At 44.2% G+C, this 21,604-nt stretch overlaps 1 protein-coding gene across 1 annotated transcript in view; it reads left to right on the plus strand.

Moving 5' to 3' along the window:
* Nucleotides 1–1,541: 1,541 nt before the first annotated feature.
* CTSA (cathepsin A) overlaps nt 1,542–21,604 on the plus strand; it is an 81,476-nt gene continuing 61,413 nt past the window's right edge. Inside the window, exons 1-5 of the mRNA XM_078651902.1 lie at nt 1,542–1,670; nt 10,810–10,973; nt 17,252–17,363; nt 20,291–20,341; nt 20,831–20,917. Coding sequence (XP_078508028.1) covers nt 10,810–10,973; nt 17,252–17,363; nt 20,291–20,341; nt 20,831–20,917 — 414 coding nt within the window. The 5' untranslated portion in view covers nt 1,542–1,670. The remainder of the gene's footprint in view (nt 1,671–10,809; nt 10,974–17,251; nt 17,364–20,290; nt 20,342–20,830; nt 20,918–21,604) is intronic.

Here is a 21,604-nt window from a genome sequence, read left to right on the forward strand (position 1 = left end):
TTTTTAAGAGTGTGCAGTTTAAGTAACTAAACGTGCTGTTGTGGTCTAATGAAAATTAAAAAATAAATCATTATTGTGTGTTGCTATTGGCTTTGGGCTAGGATGTTACTACACCTGCTACACATATGGAAATCGCAATCTAGCAAGTGTATCTCCGAATGACAGATGAAGATAGAGAGGTGTGTTGTTGATAGGTGCACACTGAAGATGAGTGTTAAGTTGTGGTGGTAGGGTCAAGCCTGATTTGCATATAGCTAGGTCTTAACTGGGGTGGAGAAGTGAACTAAAGACCGATGATAGATTCAACCCAGATCTGTGACTGGGGCTGGGGGTGAGTGTCTGAAAAGTTTCAGTGCTCTGTCCATCATCTCCTTGTGTTTGCTTTGCGTGCCATAAGTTGCCATGGTATGCCCAGACTTGGGTCCCTTGCTCACTTTGCCACGGAATTCAAGCTAGCCTGGCTGGTGAGGGGTATTACCCCGAAGCCGATCCCAGCATGCTTGTTTCTGGTCCAGGGAAGACCTGGCTTGGCAGTTCGGGCTGGACTGTTCCCATGAGGAATAGAGTCAAGACTGATTTGCATTATGGCTGGGTCTGAACTGGGGTGGCGAAGTGAGCTAAAGAATGATGATGAATTCAACCCAGATCTGTGACTGGGGGTGTGTATCTTGAAAGTTTCACTGCTTCATCCATCATCTCCTTGTGTTTGCTCTGTATTTGTTCAGCACCGCCACAGAATGTACATGCATCTCCTCCTTTACAGCTGAGCAGCGCTATAATTCATGATTAATGCATTTCAGTGCGGTGATGCAGACCACCACACCGGAATACATTATTCTAACGCCTGATGTGTGCTACTTAGCAGGGCTGCTTTGTGTTTAGTTGCACAGCAAATGTGGCAAGATAAGAACAAGATTTAAAGCCTGTTTACAGAAAGTGCAATCTTGGAAGGATACTGTAAGCAAGTTTTGGGCAAGGGAAGGGACCAACTCGAGCTAGAAAGCCTAAAACAAATAGAGCCAGCAAATAGAAATCAAGGAAATGTGAGTTACAAACCACAAAGCCAATGGTAAGCATTAGGCAGATGGCATTCCCAGGGAAGCTTTCTGAATTTCCCCAAAATGTCTTCAGCAAACCAGACAGTTGCGCTGTGTGACAGGCTTCAACCTAACCAATACTACAAGTCCCAGAATTCAAAGAAAAAATCTGGACTCGAGCCCCAAATTGACTTCGGAATCGTGGCAGCCAACTTACAAAGGGCACATATTTGTGTTTTTGGTTTAAGAAAGATATGAAAATACCACTAATTCAGCAAAAATAGTTTGTAAATAAAGTGAACAGAGACATGTTTTTAAAAATGCATTTTATTTTTTATTTTCCATATAATACATTTTGCTTTGATGATTTTGCGTACTTGTTTATTTGCAGCTTTCTGCCTGTTACATTTCAAGCACTTATCTAATCTTTTTACACAAACTTTTCTCCCAGCAGCTCTTTCATCGTCGTTATGCGGGCTGAGCTTCGTTCAGGCTTCTTTTCCTGGCATTGCGCAAACTCGTCGGACCGGCCAGCTCGGCGGAGTGTGACCGGCACATCACATGATATTATTGAGGAAGAGTCAGGTGATAGGAAGCGGCTGAGCAGACCAGGAAGGAAAAGAGGGGAAAGAGGTAAGCAGCCAAAGAGCTTCGTTGGTCAGAGGAGTTTAAGGGAAAGTGGGTGCCATTGCTTTATCTGAGTACTGTGCGGCAAAATGCGCGGGAGAATCTGTTATTGATGCTGAGACTCAAGCATCGGCCGTGGCTAAGACAGCCGTCTGAGGCTTAAGGCTACCAGAGAAAATGGCTGAGAAGTGGTGCAGTCAAGAAGGCTGCCCAAGTGTATATTTTGTGATAAGGACCAATACGGTGGGTGGAAAATGGGGCATACCAATTGTAGGTAGGATAATAGGGTACTGTACACCGATGCTAGGTTCATTAATTGGACTCACACCGATGCTCGGTTCATTAATGGGACTCACACCGATGCTCGGTTCATTAATGGGACTCACACCGATGCTCGGTTCATTAATGTGTCATACCGATGCTTATTTCAATAATATGCCCCGATGCTCCGTTCATTCATGGGTCTTATCGATTCGGTAATGAGGCACGATAATGCTCGGTTCATTCATTGGTCACACCCTGGGCTTTAAGTGGGATAAAAAAAAAGTGGTGATGTAGGGGTGTCTCTAAACGCGACCAAAGAGGCGTGGCCAAGAGTTCTGTGTGGCATATGTAATTAGGGGTGTGTCCTGAACCAAGTGACTCAAGAATCCTGTGACTCATAAATTCTAAAAGTGAGGCTGGTGTCTGAGATGTATGAAGGCGCAAGGACACCTCAGCTCTGTCTAGAAACTGAACATACTTAAATTAAGGCAGAACAAATGCCGCCAGGGATTAGGATGGAAAAGTGCCTTGTCCCATTTGGGAAAGAATCTGGTTCACATTTTGCTCTTTCCCTTCTAGACTCGGCCACAGTCCTTCTGCAGATTGTGGTAGGAGAAACCAAAAATACATCGAATTACATTATCTCATCTCTATTTACAGATTAGTAGCAAGTGTGTCCTGTGCCCCAGTTCAAGGAAATAAATGGGCTCCTGGCTGCGCTTTAAATTATAAAATACAACAATATTCATGGTTCAGTGGACCCTGGTGCCACTGCACCAATGGAAACTGTCCAGCTTTGCTGGTCTGACAGAGTTCTTTCTTTCACAAATACATTAGTTCACTAACCATAACGGACACAGGACCACCTGTGTCCTGCAGCAGCAACCTAAAACAAAAACAAGCGTTGGCATAGCCAATAGGACTCGCCTTTGGGACCTTATAAGTGTTTAGCCATGCAACAGTTGTTGTTGTTGCACCAAGGACTTATACGGTCTTATAAGGTCCCAAAAGCAAGACCTATTGGCAAAGCCACTGCTTGTTTACTGTTAGTGCCCATTTTGTAACCATTAAGGTTTTCATAGAACGTTTTTGGATGGACGGGGGGGGGAGGGGGGGTTTGCAGGTCGTCCGCAATTTAAAAATAACCTTGGCTAAAAGCAAAAGTATTGTTTCACATAGCACACATTACCATACTAGTCCCTGGCACTGAAGGAAATACTTTGCATGTGAAAGTAAGAGAGCAAGCAGAAGAGTGACATGAAATAAAAGCGAACAATGTCTTCAAATAAAGAGCAGATGGGGGTCCATGAAATAGCACTTCGTAATGATATCAAAGCAGCGTCTGGAATGGCTTAGCGAGAAAGTACGTACACCAAAATTGAGCAGACAAAAGACGCTGAGCATAGGACTGAATGAAAGCCCGCCAAAGTGATGAGAGAGATCGCTGTGGAAATACGTGAAAGTGCAGGGAGAGGACATTTGCACCAGAGAAAATGGAGACTGAAAGAGCCGGAAAGTTATGATAAATTAGAGAAAAGGGGTCCAGGTTTGGAGGAAGAAAATACAAATTAAAAATATTTCTGAATGGACAATTTTTATACGACGGTGGATACAGAGGTCAATTATACTGCACCGTCATAAAAAGGTTACTGGGGGTGATCATCCCGATTGGGAGATTAAAACGATGGACCAGGGGCCCTTTTGGAAGGGAGGGGGCATTTACAGCACAGTTAGTACGCTTTAAGGAAAAAAACGGGACGTTTAAAAGACCGGTAGCAGGATTTCACAGCTCAGGCAATGGGTGACTGTCATTTCTAATTGGTAGTCGTTGTTTCCTGCTGCTCTTAGTAGACGAGTCTTTGCTTTGAGGGGCAAATACAAACCCGCGCTGGAAGAAAAAAAAGCACACGAGTGGTGCAGTATAGAGAGGCGGGTGGGGGGAGGCCAGCAGAGGCACGCAAGGCTTAATGAGCCTTGACAGAAACCCCCATGGCGGCTGCGCACGTGCACATGCACGCAAGCTTGAGGCCAGGAAATGCCTCTGGTAGCACTCTGAAAATCTCCTTACTAAAAGTCGAGCAAGCAGTGCATGCGCTGCTCTAGGCTCGACCTAAAAAGACATACTATCAGTTGGATTCCAGCAGGCTCCATGGGTCACCATTTACTTTCACAGTGTGTACGGAAAATGATTAGTGCCCCCAGAGCGGTGCTGATACAGCAGCAGAAGAAGGCAGGGCCGCCTGGTCATTTGCGCAATGCAAAGGCCCACGTGGTGAATCTCTTGGGAGAGCACAGTCTTTGGTAACGATAACCTTCATCTTCAACACGAACAGAAAAGAAAGCATCTCCCGCCTGCTGTTAATTCTCTTTGGTGTAGGTGCGGGAAGTGCACAGTGAGCCAGATAACTGACTGCCGTTCGCTCAGGGAAAGGTTCTGTTTATTTGTTCCTCCTGCTGCAGTATGCGTTTTTCTGCTGCCTAAATTATGGGGCTAAAAATCGAGCCGGAAAAGAACCCGTTCTAGTTCCCCTTTTAAATTACTGTCTACTGAGACCCGGCAGGACCCAGCCCACTTAAAGCCCTCGTTGCACCGATGCTAGGTCCGATAATGGCCACACTGATGCTGGTTTGGATAATTGTGCTCACAGATGCTAGGTTGGCTAATGGGGAGCACTGGCGTTAGATTCGATTATGGGCTACAGTGATGCTAGGTTTAATAATGAACACTCAAAAAGTGATGGGAGGATTGCTTGCAAATGGACAAGTCTAACCGCTGGTGCCAGGGCCGGTGCCAAGATTTTTGGGGCCCCGGGTGAAGGGAAATGTGCGAGGCCCCTCTAATTTTCAAAGTGACACCTTCAGGGCTCCGGAAGCTGCTTTGTGGAGGCTTCTCCTGGGCCACAGTTCCTCCTCTCAGCCACCTACAAGCACATCTTTTACAGCTGATATTGGTTGAAGGTGTGAGAATTGCTTGGGGGCTGAGAGTTCAAACTGTGGGGCGCTAAAGTGCTGGACAAAGGGCACCCGCAGTGTCTCTGAATGGCCTAATTGCGGGGAAAACCTGCAAAATGTGTCTCCTTGCAACTGGGACAAGAGTAAGGGTTCCCCACCTTAGGTCTACCCATACTATCCCTGAGAGGCCCAAGGGGCCCTCCCATAAGCCCAATTGCGAAGAGACACCTTTCTTTCAATTGGATTGGCAGGGGGTACATGAGGACCAGTGGTGTATTGCAGTTGTGCAGGGCCCCATGCTGGTAGGCTGAGTGGGAGACCCTGGGCAACTGCCCATACTGCTCATGCCAACCCTGGCTGGCGCTCGCTCTTGGCATCATTTCATCCATCACCTTGTTTGTTGTAGCTGATGCCCTTAGTGCGACAGGTGGGCTCCATGCTAACTGTGCTATTGAACTCAAGCTGCACCCTACTAATGAGGCCCAAGTAGGTTGAAACTGGTCAAGGTTTGCTTGTGTTCCCTTCTGAAATGTGCCTCGCCTGGTAGTTCAGACTGGATTTTTCTAGCATTGTTCGAGTTAGACACAGCTAGAAGTTGAGCTGACCTCTTAAAGTCAATAAGACATATGATATGTTCTCTTCTCGTTATCGGCAGCAGTACAGCAAAATGCTCTTGATGTTTGCTGTGTATTCCTTAGGATGTTACAACTTCTAGTCCAGGGAAAGACCCCTAGAAAATGGCAGTTGTAAAAGGGTCAAAACATTGACATGCTATAGTGTTTTAGGATTACAAAGAGCCATTTTAGTCATAAGTCATTCACTATGTAGTGAATTCTCCTCTTCACCCACTGATTAATATCAACTGAGATTGCAAAATACTTCGTCTTTGCCATAAACAATTTACAAGTTAAGCACTATTTTAATTTGTCATTTGCTCTGCGTCGTTTATTCCCTTAAAGCACCTTCTTAGGAATGTATCGCTTTTGGATCATCGTGGATGCAAACCATTACAAGTTTCCTGTTGCTTTCTAAATTACTTTATGACTCTGTCCCTGTCTCAGGCACGAAAAGGTTGTGCATTCTTTGAACTCGTTCACCAGACGAGTTTATTGCATCTGTATAAATTTGATATACGTATAGTAGTGGATCTCTAATGCCCTCTGTGAATTAGAAAGTGTCAGTGGTTTACCGCTTAAGCAACTATTGTTAGTATTTTTAACTTGTAACGATTCACTGGGTTTGCCATGCTTGCCCATAGTTTTTATCACATTTGTTAATGAGGATCACCAATGCTAGGTTGGATAATTGGGTACAAAGATGCTAAGTTCGATAATGAGGTACAGTAATGCTAGGTTCGATATTGGTGAGCACCGATACTAGTTTCGATAATAATAATCCACATTTGTAAAGTGCGAACAATCACCCATAAGGATCTCCAGGCGCTGGGGGTCGTTGGGAAGATTAAGCAAGTTATTGCCCAGAGTCACATGATGCTGGGCTAATCTGCCACCTGCGCCGGGGATCGAACCGTGATCCCCAGATTCCAGTGTCAGTCGCTCTGGCCGCGGCGCCACACCTCTCCCATGGGATATACCTATTAGTGTAATCACCTGGCAAGAATGTACATTATGGAAAGTGACAGAATATATATTCACAACTAAAGGGACAAAAATTAAGGACAAATGGCCATTTTTAAAGACACATCTGAGAACGTTGCACAATTATAAAATAGCCTGCAGAAGTACAAGCTAAAATATGTTTGTTCTTTAGTTTATACTATTCATTGGAGCATTGAGCAAACAATCACACATAACTGGTTGTATTGAAAGATGAAACAACTAGCAAAGATATACACTCCAAGCAGAATTTGACAGACTACTTAAGGGGCAGTTTTCGTAATTCTGCATCAGTGCCATGAATAATAGTGCCTGGAGTAACGCTGTGTTGCTGATTGTAGACTTTGAGTTCACAGGCAGTAGCACTTCGAGAGAGCGTGAAACACAGAGGGAAATGATGGCGAGAAAGGAGGAGAGAGGAATATATAAAGAGGGAGAGGTAGAAGTTTGGAACAGTGAGGGTGAACCTTGAGAGAAGAGGAAAGAGAGCGAGGATCTGCCAGCTGAGAAAGAAAAAGAATGGATGGGGCAAGGATTTCAGAAAAAGACTGGGCAGAGAAAGGCCAAAAATAGATACAGAAAGATTCTGAGGGTGGCCGAGAAAAAGTTGAAAAGAGAAAAAAAGCCAGAGGAGGCATATAATAGGCAAGGGAGTGGGAACTGAGAGCAGGCATGTGGGGTAGAGGCAGAGACAAATGGCAAGGGAGGAGGGGGCAGATAAAGAAGAGGGAACAGAGAGAGGAAGAGGTTGATTAGGGACTTAACAGAGAGGATGTGAGGATTCACTTTGTAACTTGCATGTCTGAGCTTTCCTTCTTAATTTCTGTGCACCATATCTTTGAACATATGTTGCTGTTCTGCTCTTTTCCTTTCATGCAATACAACACAGCTGCATCACTTACTGCGCAGTGTTGCGTGAAATCTGCCCCTCAATGATTTAGCATAGGTTTCCAGACATAAACTTTGACTTGGACCTTGTACAGCTCTCTGCTGCCTTTTGGCTAGCGTTGCGCTACCGAAAAGACACATACATACAGACAATCGTTGTTTGTTAAGAAAAGGCTATTTTTCAAAGAATGATGGGAAAATCCATTTAAGGTTCCAGTGTGGCACATGCAGATTTTGAGGTTAGTGCACACCGGTAATGTTATTTTAGGTGTTTCTAATTTTATTCTTCATTGTCCATTAACTGGAAAAGGTGAAGGAGTTAGTGAAATCCCTCCGTTCATAGGCTATGCCTTCGTACCAGTTTTTCCCACAATCTGCCCATGAAATGCTTTTGCTTCAGTCTGGTGCACTGCAAAGGCTGAAGGAATGATAGCTAAGCCTAGGAGTGGGCGAGCGTGCACACATCGAGCCCTGGAAATGTTTGCCATGTAGATCATACAACAAACATCACATAAAATATGACACTCTCTTCATAATTCATTTTTTTTAATTTCTTAAACGTGGAAGCTTACGCATTACATTATAGCACTGCCCGGGGAAGTGTTTATTAAAAGTGATCGTTTTTAGACAAGAATTTAGAACCACTTCTGCCTCTACCCTACTCTGGTGACAGTACCATTAGTGAGCTAAGAGGCAAGACACTTGTCACTTGAACCCTGTTTGTGGCCCAGATTGTTTTGAAAAGCAACATTATAGTTCATGCCACTGGAATTGTGCAGTTGTGTGGCACCGTTTTTTTTCGCATAAATATATATTTGCCACATTTTCCATATAATCCATCATTTTCTGCATAATCTGCAGATTTAAACAATACTGTTGTTTCTAGCTCAGACAGTTCAGAAGTTTTTAAAACCGCAGGACACGTGTTGCCGCGCATTGGAAGGCCCTTTGCAAAGGTTGACTGGTGGCCATCTGTTGCTTATTGCTATATTCGGATATTAAACTGATAGAAATGAGGAGCAACCTATGCCCAGAGATTGCTAATAAGTGTAAAATCTCAACGCAATAGTATCATAAAATGTGCCACATTAGGCTGCATAATTTACCCTTTTTCCCCGCATAATATAGTGAACCGTGATGAATTATATAGCCCTCCACGGCTGCATTATTCCAGTGGCCCTGATTATAGTCCATTAAAGCGAATTCTGTAGCTTTTTGTATAACTGGTATGCTGAACTCACATATGCAAATGTGAAGAAGAAAAAAGAGGCTTGGTAAAATATTTGCCGAAGACCATACAATTTGGTTAAGGAGAAGCCATGATCATTGTTTTGCATATCAGTTTGTATAGATAAGCCAGTAGTTGGGTATCCATCTGTCTCTCCTTTTCCTCTCCAGTGTAAATGCTTTGTTTTTCCACTGTATGCATGAAGTCATGTGGAAACTTGGCTCGTATTGGCTTGAGGTTCCTATGGGACGTCGCGCTGAGCCAGAGTTAAGCTTCAGGCCGGCTCGAGCGATCATCTGCTCGCTCACCTCTAGCTATACACCTGACATGGCTAGCTTTAGTGCTGGTGGCATCTGGCAGGACAATCCTTGTTGGCACACCCCCAAAGACAACTTCTCTAAATATTCCCTCAACACCATCCTCCAATGGAATGTTTCATCTCTTCATAGACTCTCCCATGTGTTTTTTAATTTCATTTGTAGTGCTACTCATCCCAAGTATATAGGACCGGGTGTTGAAGTGTGTTACATCACACACATATTATACAGAGACAATGACCTATAGGAGTGTGTAAGTGAATGTATAGGAAATGTTACTTAGGACAATGAGGGCTACAAGTTGTAGGTGACACATGTCATCCATACTGGGTACTGGTAGGCGTTATATGATAAGAGTGCCCGGTCTGGAGAAATACAAACTCTGGATTTAAAACAAAATCTAGTGGTTGGGTTGTTTTTACTACTACTAATAAAAATGATAAGTAATCATTATTATGGTAAGGAACCTTATTTCACAACCTTGGAATAATGAATGATTGGGGAAAAACAACTGTAAGTAACCCACTGAGCTATCTAAATAAGAAAACAATTACTTGATCTGCTTGTTATGCCTTGTGCTTTGCAAGAGGCACATTATCCCACTGCACTAATTTATAAGTCAGAACTGGGACTACGCAAAACTCAGATCTCGTTAATGTATACAATAATTTAAGCACCAGAGTTTAACTTTTATTTTTATTATTTCCTAAAACGTGTTGCCCCACAAGGAACTCTGAAGTCTATAGAAGATATTGTAGCATGCAGCTCTCCCTCCCCAGAGCCCCCTTCCCAGAGTTTGGCCCCTGGTGCAATGCTCAAGGCCCTGGATAGAAACAGAAACAGAATGCCCTAGGCCGGTGCAGGAGGGGGACCACAACATACTGAGACTGCCCCATTGTAATTCGGTATGAGACAATCAGCCAGCAGACAGAATTACTATGGGCTGATTGATCGTCAGTGTGAGGTCGGGAGAGGCTGCTCTTGTGCTGAGAGAAGGGGGTGAGCTGGCACCAACCGGAAGTTCTGCAGAACGCTGAGGTTTCTGTAGGGGTGCAGTACTGCTCGCTTCAAACCACAGAATTATGGACAAAAGGCGTCTGTAAAAGGGATCATCACGGAAAATGGATGTAAGGCCCAAAAAACGGACAAAATCATACATTCACCCCAGTATAGAGATCTGGGCCTAAATCCATAGTTTTTTTGCTCACTATGCCATTCCAGGTTGCGACCAGCCATATCGAAATCAGTCTTGACCCTGCGCCCAATGGGAACAGTCCAGCCCAAACTGCCAGGCCAGGTCCTCCCTGGACTGGAAGCGAGCACCCTAGGACCGGTTCATGGGTTGGATAACGGGGCGCACTGTTGCTGGGTTGGATAACGGGGCGCACTGTTGCTGGGTTGGATAACGGGGCGCACTGTTGCTGGGTTGGATAATGGGGCGCACTGTTGCTGGGTTGGATAATGGGGCGCACTGTTGCTGGGTTGGATAATGGGGCGCACTGTTGCTGGGTTGGATAATGGGGCGCACTGTTGCTGGGTTGGATAACTGGGCGCACTGTTGCTGGGTTGGATAACGGGGCGCACTGTTGCTGGGTTGGATAACTGGGCGCACTGTTGCTGGGTTTAATAACGGGGCGCACTGTTGCTAGGTTGGATAACGGGGCGCACTGTTGCTGGGTTGGGTAACGGGGCGCACTGTTGCTGGGTTGGATAACTGGGCGCACTGTTGCTGGGTTGGATAACTGGGTGCACTGATGCTGGATTCTTTAACGGGTCACTCTGAAGCTAAGTTCGATACGAGATATATTTGAGGTGTCTTTGATGATCTGCTGGGCTCCTGTTAGTCCCTGTGTAATGCATCCTGTTTGTTCTCTTGCCAGATGTTTTTTCTGCAGGTCGCCGTTGTTCTGCTGGCAGTGCTGCAGGTGCTCTCTGCCCCAGCTGGAGATGAAATCACTTACCTTCCTGGGCTGCCGAAACAGCCTTTCTTTCGGCAGTACTCTGGCTACCTGACTGTATCTGGCAACAAGCACCTCCACTACTGGTGAGTGTGGGGCACCTCCCTGGCCAAGCTATGACCCATGCCCACTTTCAGGGCTATCTGGGGTGGGGAATTGGAGGCCTTTAAAGTATGACTTCATCAGCTCTACCCTACAAGTTCTAATCTCATCATTGACAACTCTGATGTTCGTTATTCCATGATAGATAAAACAAGTATTGTTTCATTTAGGTATTTATGATTTTAGTGCCAAGAGGAAAGCAAGTTTTTTTTATTTGTGCTTCCTAAAACAACACGATTCAGGCATTTCATCAGTAAAGGTGTGAAAAACCTTCTTGCTCTTTCCAGCCCCTCCCGTTTGCTTGCACCCATGTTCTTTCTCCACTTGGTGTAGTACGCGTCACCAGGGCTGTTGAGGTGCTACAATGGGCAAATCCTACCACTGCTTAACCTTTTAGGATCGGTTGTATGTGTCATTTGTATACTGTTTTGGCGTGACCTGCTACCTTTAATGGGATTTGATCCTGTAGTTGGTGTTGTACAAAATCAAGTTTCGTCTGTAACCAACCCTACTTGGAAGCAAAGTGTGTCTGAGGAAGACCACAGGTGAAAGCCGGTCCTGGAAACTGGCAGGGTTGTCATGCACCTCACTAAGGATGTATTGATCAGTGCAGACTGAAAGCCAACATCTTCCTTGCTCACGATACGATTATTTACACTGGGCCAGATGTGGTGGGTGGCTTGCTTTGACCGCTTATTTCAAATATATATTTACTCCAATTCTGTTGCTTTTTTACTCACTCTTCCTCATTTTGATGGACATTCAAGTTTCCTAACCAGTGTATGTTCTGGAGTCTTTAGGGTTTTAGGAGATATTGTGTTTCCTCTGTGTTGGAGGTGGAGGCTTCATGCCCTAAATTTGGGTTGTTCATATGGAGTGAGTAAAAACCCTGATGCGCACTGATCTATTTTGGATTTATCCCTCTGTGTCCACCTTCTGGGCCATGAAGCATGCCTTTACCCCACTCCTGGATCTCCTGATGGTGTCGTGTTGACTGGTTTTTACAGGCTAGATCATCCTGTCTCTTGAAAGACATCTGCTTATTCTGCTCTTGGCCTCAGTGTTGGTATGGTCCTGATGAGGGATGTCACTGATGACATTCCTTGTGTAGTGGCTTTTTTCTTTGTTGTGGTATTATGGGCGTCTTAAGTTTCCACTGACCTTACAACTTTTTTGTGAAAAGAGAGGCTCATTCTTACTCCACCTGAGTGAAATTATAATTACTCCAGCGAAATTCGAGTAATTTATGAATTTTGTGTTGCATAACATTTCTCGAAATTGTGCATTACACAATCGTTTGTTATTTTCTTTGTGTGTAGGAGGCTTGTTTGGCCGGAAATGTTTGTTGAGAGGCATTTTCTGGTCAATTAAGACTCGCACACTTTTTTTTTTGTTCGCACTAATGCAAAAATCATACGAGTTACAAACAAAACTACATCTTCCTCTAAAAGCATAATTTTTGACATTTTTTATGGAATTACCCAAAATCTGAGGAAAAGAATAACTTCTTTCGCACACCCCTAAATTTACCATTGAGCGCCCCGATTTGTGATAATTTATGCTCTCACTCTTCAAGTGTGACGTTGTGTGATTTTTTTTCTTCGTCTTACTGTTCACACATTAGATCTGTTTTCTGGATGATGAGCTATTTTGCATGCCACTATATGTGAGGGCCACATTGCCACTGCATTGTGATTCAGGGGCTGTTTAATATAATCACTGGTGTTCGGTTGCCTGGTATTAAGCCTTGGCGGGTCACCAGCTAGATCTCCGAGATTATCCATCGATCAACAGCCACCTCTTCACCGTACTGCAGTTTTTTTCAACATTGACCTGTGACTATGCATTTATAGATAGCTCATCATGTTAACAGTAACAGCCAATCAGCAAAGAGTGACATTCTGCTCCACAGCCCTTGGGATTGGCCCGTGTCCATGGAATTCTGGGGCCCTTAGAATTCCAATGCAGCCTCTCTGAGGGAACCAGGAGTGTAACAACAGTTGACATTTAGGCAGTGGCTGAGGTGCAAGCAAAAAAACAACTGAAGCCTCCTCGCATGTGGCGCTCCTTTATTGACCGTTTTATCTACATTTCGCACTGGCGGCGAATGAAAATATAGCCATGCTACACCTCAACACGCCAGATGCAAATCCAGTAAGGACCTGTCACGACACATGCTGCCTGAGTGCCTGGTGCCAGGCTTGCTTCAAAACTGGTCAGTGACAGCTGTGGCGTTTTAAGGCCAGCGTCTCATTGAGAGGGAGCGGTTTGAAGGTAATGCTGGAGACACCCTAATGATGCATAGAGAGAACAAGAAACCATCCCCGAAGCGCTCAGAGGGAGAGGACCATGAAAACGTTTACTGCCCTCTGATCCATGTGTTTCTGTGTTAGTCAGAGAGCCTCTGAGATGTGGAATAGTGGCCAAATTGTTAATTTATGGAAAATAAAACAATCCCACCCTAAACTCCATCTCAAAATGGAGTGAACCTGGGCAAATAAAAACTTTTTTTTTTAATGCCTCACATTCCATGGCTGCCAAAAGTTTGACTTCTTAAAATTGCGTTTCAACCAAAGTTTGTGGCAAGTAAAAACAACTTTCACATTTTTCACTAATGATGAAATCTTCATTGTGGGCCAGTGTAGGTGCCCTGCTAAAGTTGCACTGTGGAAGCTCAATGTCTTTATCTGTGGCGAAAGCGTGCCATGCAGCTGCCAGGGCTAAGCTGTTGAGTATGTCCAAGGAGAGCTTCCCTCTGCTTCTGTCTTACACACTGCTCTCCTGTAGGCTTCTAGGTCTTCTGTAATCATTCAGTGTGCGTTAAGATTGCGCTGCTGCCTGGAGGAAACTTGCACTTAGTGTCAATGAGCAGCAGCATGTACTGCTATTTCTTTCAGTGTGCTAGTTCTACTTGTGCAGTGGAAGCTTGCACCTTTCACAGCTCCTCCTTTGTGCCTTGCTCGTTACTCCTATTGCATCCTGCGCTCTTCCCATATGCCTAATAATAATTTCTTTTCAAATTTGTATAGTGAAAATGTTTTCCTGCTGCTTTGCTAACATACAACACTGGGACAAAATATACAAAATTGTACAAGGTCCCCTGACACAATGACAGTTGCAGGAGACATGGCAGCCCTCATGCGTTCTTCCACAGACAGGCACCAAGGGCAACAGCATTCCCAGTTACCTCTCCTGTGTGTTGCTCAAGTGTATGTACATCTTTTCATTGTGCAACAGTTGGCCTTGTCAATGCCTGTTCTAACGTTGGCACCTGCACAATCAAGTTCAAATTGTTGCTTCTGAACAAGTCCCTAAATTGTTTGCTTGTAGGCAAATCACTTTCTCTTTGTCTAACTTAAATCGAAAATATTTGTTATGTGAGAAAACTGTGTATCGTGTAGCACTGTACTAAGTACATTTAATTATCCGCCCGTATCACATTCTTGTTTGTTTTTCCCCTTAATCTGGTTTCCACTAGACCTACCGTAAGCAATTGTGTGTGTGTGTGTGTGTGTGTGTGTATATATATATATATATATATATATATATATATATATATATATATATATATATATATATGTATATATATATGTGTATATATATATGTGTATATATATATGTGTATATATATATATATATATATATATATATATATATATATATATATATATATATATATATAATCAGCGCTCCTGTTGTACCATAGATCACAGGTCACTCTCGAGCGGGTGCTCCACACGCGATGGTACACGCGTTCAAAATTAAAGGCTCACACTCCATTTCCTTCGTTAGTGAAAACAAAGTTCAGCACTCAGTGTTTGTGCGCCATCCGGCGGCTATCTAAATACACCATAACGACATGCCCAGCAGTGTTGTTCAGATGGGTGTCGAAATCGCATGTATGCCTTTGTGTATTTAGATAGCCGCCAGATGGCGCACAAAGTAAACACTGATGAAGGACTCACGTCCGAAACGCGTCTGCAACTAATGGCGAAATAAAGAACTACTTGCCTGTACCCCGGGAGTGCTGAACTTTGTTTTCACTAACGAAGTAAATGGAGTGTGAGCCTTTTCCCATTAACTTTGTTCACTGCACCCACAGCCCGAAAAACACTGCATTTTGGGAACTGGAGTCTTACTTGGGTAGCAGTGGCAGTGCGACCATGTGACTGGGGGCTGAACTTTGACCCTCCAATCTGGGAGAGCACAGGAGATTCTTAAGGCGTGGGCGGAGACACAACCGGACTCACAGCGGCATCTGACGAAGGCTACAACGCCGAAATGCATCGTGCCCATGCTGTCATTAATTAAAGCTTTCTCTGCTATCCCCTGTTGTGGCCTCTCACCTTCTGTAACCGGAGTGGTGTTAATTGGATATATATATATATATCCAACAAACGCAGGTAACCCATTCGAAATGAGGCCTCAGGACACGGTTATTCCTTTTGCAAGTTTAATGGCAGCAGGCAAGCAGGAGACTTCTCAGCATCTCAAATCAAACTAATTCACATGCCAGACGCGTTTCAGGAATCTTGCTATCCCTTCGGTGGCTCAAAGTCTGAATGAAAACGGAAGCGCATGCATCACGCACCTTTAATTAAGACACCTGCCTCAGTGGGCATACGCTTCTGTTTTCATTCAGACTTTGAGCCACCGAAGGATGGATAGCAAGATTTCCGAAACGCGTCTGGCATATGAATTAGTTTGATTTGAGATGCTGAGAAGTCTCCTGCTTGCCTGCTGCCATTAAACTTGCAAAAGGAATAACCGTGTCCTGAGGCCTCATTTCGAATGGGTTACCTGCGTTTGTTGGATGTGTAACGGCTGTCTCCGGTCGTGAAGAGGGGCCCACCGCCGCAGTGCGGGTCCTACCAAGTACCAACGTGGTGTTTGAACAGTAGGAAGGACGGACTGCTGGCGCTTCTGCAGGGGAGTGCCCGCTTTTTCCCAGATGACCGCAACAAAGCGGGGCAGGGGACTACAGTGACTCATTTCTACCCACTGGGGAATATTTGGTTTCATTTGTAAATGGAGCGCACCCACTGGGGAGGACGATGCGCACTACGACATCCAGAAGGCCATGCTGCTTGCCTGGCCGCGCCCACTGAGGCAGGTGTCTTAATTAAAGGTGCGTGATGCATGTGCTTCCGTTTTCATTCAGACTTTGAGCCACCGAAGAAGGGATAGCAAGATTCCCGAAACGCGTCTGGCATATGAATTAGTTTGATTTGAGATGCTGAGAAGTCTCCTGCTTGCCTGCTGCCATTAAACTTGCAAAAGGAATAACCGTGTCCTGAGGCCTCATTTCGAATGGGTTACCTGCGTTTGTTGTGTGTATGTATATATATATATATATATATATAATCCTGTTCAGTTGAGATGCTGCTGCTGACATGACATATATGCCTGTATTCCTGAAATAGATTTGTGTCTGTTTTTGACAAATATGGGCACTTGTGTTAAAAAGTGCCGACATGTAGCGGAGTTAGTAAAATGCAGTCTGTGTCTAATGTAAGGCTTTTGTCCGGGTCAGTTTCTTTGGAGGGGACGGGACAGTTTGTCTAAATAGTCAAGTGTACTGTCAGACCATAGGCTGACAGTCACTGCTTCTGCCCATTCCTTTAGCATTGTAGCTCAACCTTTCCAACAAGGAACTTTGAGGGTTAATAAAGTAAATGGTTTCCATTTCCGTCACTGCCTAACAAGGGTTAATTTTAATAAGGGAGCAAGAAAGGTGAAGAAGTTTTGATAAAATAGGGTCCTTGTTTTTCAACCCTTACCGCTTTAGGACTGCAGGGATTGAATATTTCAGGAAGGCAAATGTGTTTGTTCTTTACTACAACAGTGAGGTAACCATGAGACCTAGAAGGAAGTTGAGGACAAATTCTGTCTTTGAAGTTTTTTATTCCCTTAAGATCACAGTATGTCATAGTTGGTATATGTTTCAGGTATCGATTTATTGGATTTCCGGGTTCTGAGAATGGTTATTGACTTGTGTTTTTGAAAGTTGCTGATGTGAAGCTATTACCTCATTATTACTTTGGACACATTTTGATTGGTGCTGTGCTGTATCCTGCGGCGCAGTAATGACCATGTCATGAAATAAATACGAGAGTGGCTCTTCGTGGAAATGTTATTATGAGTGTGGCATAATCAAGTATGTAGCATAGCCTAGCCCGGTCAGAGATGCATGTTCGAAAACCTTCGACCAATTTAATAATTATGTGGTTTTAATGCGTATGTTGTACTACTTTGTCTGCAGGTTTGTTGAGTCTCAGACTGACCCCAAAACATGCCCCGTAGTCCTTTGGCTTAACGGAGGACCTGGCTGCAGCTCGCTTGATGGACTCCTGAGTGAGCATGGCCCTTTCCTGGTCAGTAAACACACAACTCCGCACCGTGTTCTGTGATAGCAGAACTTTGCACTCTGTTGGCCTCTAAACTATGGCACTGTGCATTCGTTTAACACTCTTATGACGTTAACTACTCTGCATTGTAGTTTCAGCAGAAAATGAATCTGAGTGGTAACCTCTAAAAGATCTGTCCTTTCCTTGGTTTTTCACCACATAAGTGACTCCTCATATTTCTCTCCTTTCTATTTGCACTGAGTGTCCCATCCGCGTTACCTCCCTCCTTTTGTCACCCTCCAGATCTTTCTCCACTGTCTGTTCTTTTTGTCTCTTCTTTCTCCTATCTGTATCTATTTGCTTTTCTGTGCTGTCTTGCTTTCTTCTGCCTCTCTGTTTTCTGACCTTCTCTTGCTCTCTCCATTTTCTCTTTTCTTGTTCTCTTGAACCCGTATAACTGGGTTTAGTTCGCATTAACAGAACTTTAAAAGTAGGATAGCAGAGCTGGGTACCAGTTTCAGCCCAATAATAATACTGTTGTTTATAGGTTGTAACACGTAAGTCCTTATACGGTCATTTTAAGCTACCCAGGCTTCCTACATTTCTTGACCCAGGACGAGTTGAGTTGTCTACATTTCTTATTCTTTTATGTACAATTTCTGTCCTGAAGAATGTGGTCAATGCTGTTTAGGCATACTGAAATGCTGACCTTTCTTCATGGACCATCAACTTTTGGAATCTTGAGAGTCTGACATGATTTGTAGTGTAGCCTTTAGTGTTACAGCTTTCTTACAACAACATTGTTACAAATGAGAGAAGGGTACCCTACACAGTTTCAGGTTTTTACTGCACGCTCCACCATCATGCAAGCCCACTTCAAGCACTCCATAACATTTGAGACTTTTGTTGATGTCAGAGCAATGCCCTCGTGTGAAGTGAACACTCAGGTGTGCTTCCGTTATTAATGAGGGTTGTTTCCATCCTCTCAACCCTGGCTAGGAAATGAGTGACAGTGGTTTTAAGTGGATTCTGTTCCAGGGACAAGGTGCTTATATCCTTGTTTCTCATGCGGCAGTTACTAGACAACTAACTACCTTTTGTCCTGGTGTAGATTTCCTTTCCAGAGTGAAAACCACCTGTCTTCCATTGCCCGTGTTGTGCCCATGTCCCTTGGTAATGGGAATTTAGGCAGGCCTCAGTCTGAGGCCAACGCACAAAAAAACCTTGACAAACCATAAATGGTCTGACTGGACTTGAAAACCAACAAAATAAAGGCAGCAACAAGGGCAAGATGCTCATTCGAACGGCACACTAACCTCCTGAATGTTGCAGAATTCTTTGTTGACTCTGAAATGTTTCCGTGTCCACCAGACGGGTATAAGTGCACTGCGTGGTTCATCAGTGTTTTTTGTCTGGGTATTTAGAGAGGGCCTGAATACCAGTGCAGAAGAGTATAGCAGACCCAGTGGTGGAACCTTTTCATTCATGGTTGCAGATGCCCCTCCACACTAGGACTTGGAAATCATACAAAGTGCCATTTCTACTGTGATTTTAAACTGGGAGTAGAAAAAAACCTGCTAGGCATGGTGAAGTCTAAACATGAACTGACTCATTTCCAGTGTTGATTGGAGCCACAGTGACTGCTATGGTTTCCGCCTGACTTGTTGATACATCTGCCACCAGAAAACCTTTACTGGGCGAGGTAGATTCCAAGATACAAACAGTCCTGGAAAAGGAACAATTGGAACTTAATGGTCCACTATTTTCAACCATACCATTAAAAGAAAAGGAAGTAGTTGGATTTCTAACTAATCCCTTGACTGGACAGTGTCCTGAACTGGACAAGTAGATCTCCAAAGACTATCGTCTGACCAAGAGCACCCACATCTGTACTCCCTGCCCGCCTTTAAATACCCCCAGTAGGAGCATAGCTTCTATTAAGGAGAATCCTGACCGCTTTCAAAGTTCCCTTTGTTGAAATGAATCAAGCCCTATAGAAAAGCAATGTTACAGGGCAAGTGGTGTCAGAAATACACCTATGAAAGTACTTGTTTTTTTTTATAAAGTAAAGGAGTAACTGGATATTGGTGTTATTGATTTTTTTTTTTAAATCTGAGTTTCTAATCCGCTCCACCTCCTAAAGTATGTCTTGGCTGCTCATCCTTGATGCCCCAAGCCAATTACCGAGTAGCATTGCTGTCCAGTTCGAGTGGAGCAGTATTGTGGCATGAGAACACCAGTGGTAAACAAAGTAACCGAAAGAGGTTAGGGTACAGTAGCTATTAACTGTTCCAGCAATACATGAAAAAGCTGTCACGGTTGCCTCACAGCCCACATTGCACCTCTCACGCTACCCCCCTACATATCTGGCTTTCCTCTCACCTCTGATTTCATTTGTCACTCGTCCCATCTCTTCTCTTTTGTTCTGTCCCCATCCTCTGCCCTCCGTCACCATCTTTTTACAACCTGTTCTCTCTCTTTCCTTTTATCCCAAACCAACATGTCTCTGCCATTCCCTCTCTTTCCTAGCTGTTGCCCCTCCCATATCTTTCACACCTTCCCATTTCTCTTACCTCCTCACTTTCGCATTCTTTCTCCCCCAGCTTTTTGCTTTCCTCATCGCTGGCCACCTTGTTCCTGCCTCTCTGTTGCCTCCCCTTCTTATTCCTCCCAAGCCCAACTCTATCTCTTGGCCCACTACCCCCCCTCTCCATCCCTCTTGTGGTTCCCTTCCACTGTTCTCGTGCCTCCCTCCTTTATTTTTGATTCCTTCCTTTGTCTAATTTTCCCTTTTTGCCTATGTCTCATTCCCTCTCTTGCAAAATAACCAACGGTAGACTGGAGGGTCTCCTGCTTTGCATGGCAGCCCTTGCAAATTACTCTTTTAAGTTTCCTCCTGCTCTGTGCAGCCCTGTTGACTGAGACCTGTATTTGTTTTTTTTCCTTCTCGTTAGATCCAGCCGGATGGTGTTACCCTGCAATACAACCCGGAATCATGGAATCAGGTAAAAGTGTCAGTTTATCTGCTTTGAGGCAACGTAATGTGCCTTGTGTTTCACTCAGGATCCCATTCCCTTTTACCTTCTCACAAATTGCATGACAGCAGGGTCAGAACTAGGACAGAAAATAGATTCAGACAGCAAAAAAATAAAATTACCCCCCGTAGTAAATTAGATAGCTAAGAAAAAGTTCTCTTTTGAAAATCAGGGTAGTTTTGAACTTATAAATGCACGCTGTATAGTTGTTTTGCAAGGTATGGGAGACTGTATACATTTGGGCTTGCTGCACACAATGTTTGTGGTAATGTCAGAGAAATCAAAAGTAAAAACCGGCCTACCAGACGATAAAACCGGTCCACAAACAGTCCAAAATCAAGCCCGCCAGCCCTTCATGCACTGCCAGATTGCCCTACAGACAAGTACGGCCCTGCCTGACAGGTACTGATAGTTTGCCTTCAGTGTGTCTTTTTAAATGCCCCTGTGTCTCTCCTGCAGATCGTGCACATGCTGTACCTTGAATCTCCGGCTGGGGTCGGGTTTTCCTACTCTGATGATAAGAATTATGCAACCAATGACACAGAGGTGAGTGGTGCTACTGCCTGCTGAACATTTCCTGATTCCTCCGCTTCATAGTGTATGACTTGACAGAAGTGCAGTATGGTTGATGGGGTGCTGGAGATCAGTCTGAAGACTTCTCTCTTTTTTTTGCTGCATTATCAGTTCTTGAACACTATCCATCACAGCCCTTTTGTGTTCTGGGGAGTGGTACTTATTGCGGCTAGTTCTCCAGGAGTGATCTCTCATACATTCACTCGCCCAAATTATGACTGGTTGTCAGGCTATGCATCCTGGTTACAGGGAGTACATACCAGTTAAAAAAAAAACAGTAGTCCATCCACATTGGTCAGGTCCTTCCTTCTTCAGCCAATGAGAAGATGGGACTTATGCATCACCTACTGATCCAAGCAGTACATGCAGCCATACGCAGTTGTGGTGCATTTAAAGTGGAAATTGAGTTTTCACAAAACATTACTGTGACATGCACTTTACATTACCGACACATTCAGATTGACCGGAAGCATTTATCCCAAAAATGAGGTTTCCTTTTTGCCCAGATTGAATTCCTCTTCCTTCACTTTGTAAAGTTGTTTTTCTTTTTTTTAATAAAACCTACTCCCTGCTGCATTTTTGCACTATTGCTTGTCAGCGCCTTTCACTCGTGCCATTCTTTGCCATTTGTATTTTCTTTTCAAAATGCTTCAACCCTCC

Source organism: Lissotriton helveticus, chromosome 7, assembly GCF_964261635.1.
Source record: "Lissotriton helveticus chromosome 7, aLisHel1.1, whole genome shotgun sequence".
Classification (NCBI taxonomy): domain Eukaryota; kingdom Metazoa; phylum Chordata; class Amphibia; order Caudata; family Salamandridae; genus Lissotriton; species Lissotriton helveticus.